Source organism: Halyomorpha halys, unplaced genomic scaffold, assembly GCF_000696795.3.
Source record: "Halyomorpha halys isolate HHAL.00 unplaced genomic scaffold, Hhal_1.1 Scaffold1631.1, whole genome shotgun sequence".
Taxonomy (NCBI): domain Eukaryota; kingdom Metazoa; phylum Arthropoda; class Insecta; order Hemiptera; family Pentatomidae; genus Halyomorpha; species Halyomorpha halys.
The window spans coordinates 131,750-137,011 of NW_027106642.1; the positions used below are offsets into that span (position 1 = coordinate 131,750).

Consider the following 5,262-nt stretch of genomic DNA (forward strand, 5'->3'; position numbering starts at 1 on the left):
TTGTATTTTATTATTTTTTGTACATCTTAAATTTTCTTGCTTATCAAAAACTGGCTCTTATTTTTATTGTGAAATGAAAAAACAAAACAAAATGAAAAATAAACTGCCAATAAATTACTTTTATTTAATATATTTTATAAGAGAAAAAAATTGCAAAACAACTGATAATTTTTTGATGATTCAAAAATAAATTTAAACTTTTTGAAAAATACTGAGTTATTAAACTAATGGATTATTACTAATGAATTAAAATAAAAAAATGAAATATATCATATATCGATTTGTATATAGTGGGTAACATACATAATGAAGTATATAACATGGGAAAGGGGGAATATAACATGTTTTCCTGCTTTGTTTTCAATTATATGTATTTTTGAATGTCTTTCTATCAACATATGTTAAAAACATATTATTTCTTATTCCTAATATAAAATAAAATAAAATGTAATATAACTAACAAAGAATTTTAAAAACATATTATTCCTATACTTTTAATTTGCTTTCCCTTTTATTTATTTCTTTTGTTGACATTTTAAATTCTCTTGCTTCTCAAAAACTGGCTCTTTTATAAACTGTCAATAAATTACTTTTATTTAATATATTTTATAGCAGAAAAAAAAAAAAATGGAAATTTCTTGTTGATTCACAAATAAATTTAAACTTTATTAAAAAATACTAAGTTATTAAACTAATGGTTTATTACTAATGATTTAACATTAAAAAATAAATATGAAATATATTATATAATAAATACTATATAGTGGATAAAATAGAATATAAATATATAACGTGGGAAAGGATGAATATTAAATGTCTTCCTGTTATATTTTCAATTATATATATTTTTGAAAATAAAATTAACAAAGGATTTTACAAACATTATAAAAATATTATTCTTATCCTTTTAGTTTGCTTTTCCTTTTTTTTTTTTTTTTTTTTTGGCATCTCAAATTCTCTTGCTCCTCAAAAACTGGCTCTTATTTTTAATTTTTTAATTATTGCATGTTATATGTATTTTGTTGTCTCATATCATTCTGTGTACATTTCTTAGTTCATGTAAATTTTTATCATTTTTTTTTTTTTTTTTTTTTATGCTTTTTTTTGTACTTTTAGTTTTATTTAAAATTGTATTAAAAAAGAACCAAAAAAAGTTTCATTAGCTGTATCTGCTTTGCGCCCTGCTACTGATAGCACAGAGACCTCCCTCAGAGGCCGCTGGGTGGCAGCACCTGAAGCCGGATGGTAGGGGTACCATACCCCCCGCCACTGCTCCAGGTATCTGCAGTCAGTAGTAAGGATGAAGGTAGAAAAGACTGACGATAGTCTTCTTTCCAACAGGGGTTCCGTCAAGGTGACCATCACACCATGTCAGCCCAAGGTCCTCACCCATCTGCCCAAGAGGCCGCCTGTGGACATCGCCTTCTCCGACCTCACCTACTCAGTCAAGGAGGGATCCAAAAACAGTGAGTCTATCAATTAATTAACACTTGTCAATAGCTAAGGCATTTTGTCCATGGTCAGGGTATCCTTTTGATTAGGAAGAGATAACGAGTTCATGTCAATAGGTAAAGACTTCATCGTGTTTGGAGTTTGATATTGACCAATGAACTGGATGGAAGTTATTTATTATACAAAATATACTTAGTAAGAAGAAGATTATTAAAAACTTTTTATCTACGGAACTTATCAATTTTATATTCCTGAAAATGCACTCTCTTTGCTTACATATGTATGTATAAGTATAAAACCACATTACACACACATACTTACATAACAATTGCGTTCATAACACTTTATAATATAATCAAACTTAAAAAAAAAATATATATATATATATATTTTTTCATTACTCACAATTGAATGCAGTTATAATATGTATAAATACTCTTGTTTATATAAATTATTTATAAAAATAATAACATCGTTCAAAAGTGAAATATTTTTTGTATTAATTTAATAAACTTTTGCACATTAATTAAAAAAATCAGTTTTGTATGTTCAGTTTTAGTCTCGTAGTTTTTCTGGGATCTTTTCAAAAAATTTTATTTTTTACTTAGTGAAAAACATTTAATTAGATAATAATAATAATAATAAAAATAAATCTTTCCGTAATTTTTTTAGGATTCATTTCTAGTTTGAAAACTATCCTCATGGATTTACACTGAATTAAAATTATTTCATCCATTTCTATATAAACTTCGTATTTTATGTACTTTTTAATCATAACTTTTATCTAATCTATGCTTTTCATACTTTGAAACAACTTAAATATGTTCACGTAGCCTAAAATAATTTAAAATGGAAGTATTCTTGAATCAGATTATTATTATGGTAGTATATTGAACTAAATATATCAATGTTTTTCTCGTTAAATACAACTTAACGTAACTTCTTGAAGTACAACGTATACCCGCATGTTGTTACGTTGGATCGTCAATTTTTTTAATTTTCATTTAACAATTACTTTTTATGTTTGTATTCTCCTTGAGGGAGATATTTTATAACCATTCTAATTATATCTCTTATAATTTATGTACCATTTATGCTAATCGTCTTAGAATTATTATGATCGAATCTCCAACATAATAAAATTGAAAAAAAAACTTATGCTTGAATTGTTTATTTAAAATTCATTTTCCCTTTTAGCAAACATTCAAAACCAAGACAAATCTTTTATATTTATTTTAAAAATCATTTCTATTTATTATTTATAAGATATGCATATATTTAATCTGCTAATAATGCTTATGTTTAAAATAGCTATTACATTAGGAAGTTGGTTCAACTTCCTGATTATTGCATAGACCTGTATTGTTTTGGTTCCTGAATTTTCACCCGACATCAATGAATAATTATTTTCGAAACAGTAGGATTTAGTTTGAACTCATGGCCTCCATGGGGCATTCCACTTGTGAATTTACTGCTTATAAATTCTTTTCAGACTTTTATTTGATCCTTAAGTTATTGTGTTTATTGAAGATTTATAGCTCATTGTGTATTTGATAGTTGACATATCCTTACTGTAGAAACTACTTGACGTATCTCAATTTTGTGAACTTTTCTTTATTTTAAAATTCTTAATTGAAATTTAAATAATGTTATCGAATTTGTTTTCTGACATCTAAGTCACCCCATATCCAAAATTATTAAATACCTTAAGTTAGTAACAATTAGATAACATTTTAGAATAATTTTTTCACAATTGAGGATTTTTGAATAAATATGTTATAGTTCTGTTTATGCTTCTGATCTTTGATTTATTTTTGTCATACAACTAAATCTTGAAGTAAATTTCGAAAAAAATATTCCTTTTGTGAACCTTGAACGATTTCGAAACGTTTTGGGGACATATTAAAATTATTCACTAATTTGAGAAAAATTCAAGTTTCTCAAAAATTTACTTATTTAAGTAAATTACTTAAGTTTATTAGTGAAAAATTAACAAAAACGTTTATATGACATAGTTCAATATTTACGTTCTATTTCAAAAATTAAAAAAAAATCTAGATAGGTTTTTCTACAAGCCCCCCTCCTTCCGCAGTGCAATATTTTAATTGCAAACTATTATATAGTTAATGTTATATATTTATACTTTCGAATTAATTTTTATTTGAGTTACTATTAAATGATCGTACTGGTAAAACAAAAAACAATCAATTACTATTAGTTTAAAGAAATAAATGGAAGAATTATTCATTTATAAAGTGTAAAAGGGACATTTCAACAGTTAAGATTCATTTTAGACTGTACTACTTTTTATAAATGAAGGAAAAAAGAAAATTAAAAATTCTAATGAATTGTTGACAAACTCGGGAATTACTATAATTCTAATTATTGACAAAAGTTAAGTCTCAAAAAATTGAAATTAATTACTCAAGTACTTGGGTTTTTCAAAAAGGACTTGATTCACTTCAAACTACATTTGTTCTATGAAAGATTTTTTATTTTTAAAGGAACAAAAAGTTTGGAGTTTAGAAAATTAGGAGTTAGGATAAGAAAGGTGTACATTGGTAGCTTCTCTTAGAAAACATTGGTTAGGAAGATTTCTTCTGGTTCCAGCAAGGACCATCTTTCGGTTGAAAGCAACTACATATCTATAAATGATATGAAATTATCGGTCAGAGTAAACAAATTATCAATAGACCATGGTCAAGAAGTCATATCGAATTTTAGAAAAGTCAATTGGTTAACTAGAACAAATAGTCATTTAAGCTAAAGGATTTTTCCTATTAACGAAAAGAGTGTGTTTATGAACAATAAATTATCTGTTCCAACATCAGAGAGAGATACAAAATCTTTATTCAACAAAGTTGTGCTTCCCAACTGTATTGTTTTGATAAATGCATACTTATACCTTATAACAACTAGTTTTTTGTATAGTTTTTCATCCTTTTTTTTTTTTTTACTATCTATGTATTATCATATATTTGTAATTGTAATTATATAAAAAGAGGGTTCGAAAATAAAATAAAATAAATTTTTTTTACTTGTTTAGTAAATATAAAATAAAATAAAAATATAAAATATGAATAATAAATATTTTATACTAAAGTGTAATTAGTTGACCGTAGATTAATATAAGAAGATGGTCAGGGGACGTGGTAAGCAAAAATACATAAATAAACAACACTTATTTATTTGCTCCTACGTTTCAACATAAATTTCTGGCCTTCATCAGAGCCAAAATACGAAATACGATATAGCAGCCTCTATTCAGTGACAAAAATATAAAGAAAATAATAATAGGTTAGGAAAAAAAAAATATATCGTTTTATTTCATTTCATTATATTGTTTTCATTAATTTTAGTCATTAATTACTCCTTTTATTATATTTATTCTATTATTCATCATTTAAATTTTCTTCTACACCTTTTATTATATTTATTTCTAGATTTACTTGACGCTGGCTTTATAAAAAAAATTGTTTATCTTTAAGTTTGTTTAATTCTGACCATTGCAATATTCTATTTTATATTCTATTAGTATCAACTTACTAATATGTACGTAATTTATTGTTATGTATTTTTCCAATCTTATTTATTATCACTTTCTTTATATCTTTATCCCCTCCCTGATGAAGGTCTGAAATTCAGGTCGAAATGTCGGCACAATTAAATAAGTTATGTTTATTTGTGTATTTTTGCTGACGGCACCCCTTTCCTTCTTCTTCTTAAATAAAACAACAAAATATAAACATAAAAATTTATTGTATTTTTCACATATTAGTGTGAATTTAATTTTTAAAAAAACTCAATAAT

General features: G+C 25.1%; 1 protein-coding gene across 2 annotated transcripts in view; it reads left to right on the top strand.

The window, feature by feature from the left end:
* Window positions 1–5,262, top strand: part of LOC106690257 (ATP-binding cassette subfamily G member 4) — a 131,884-nt gene that overhangs the window by 6,210 nt on the left and 120,412 nt on the right. The window contains exon 2 of one of the 2 annotated variants that reach the window (XM_014435616.2): window positions 1,342–1,466. In XM_014435616.2, coding sequence (XP_014291102.1) covers window positions 1,342–1,466 — 125 coding nt within the window. Of the gene's footprint in view, window positions 1–1,285; window positions 1,467–5,262 lie in introns of those variants that run through there. The other variant, XM_014435615.2, reaches the window with a different exon arrangement.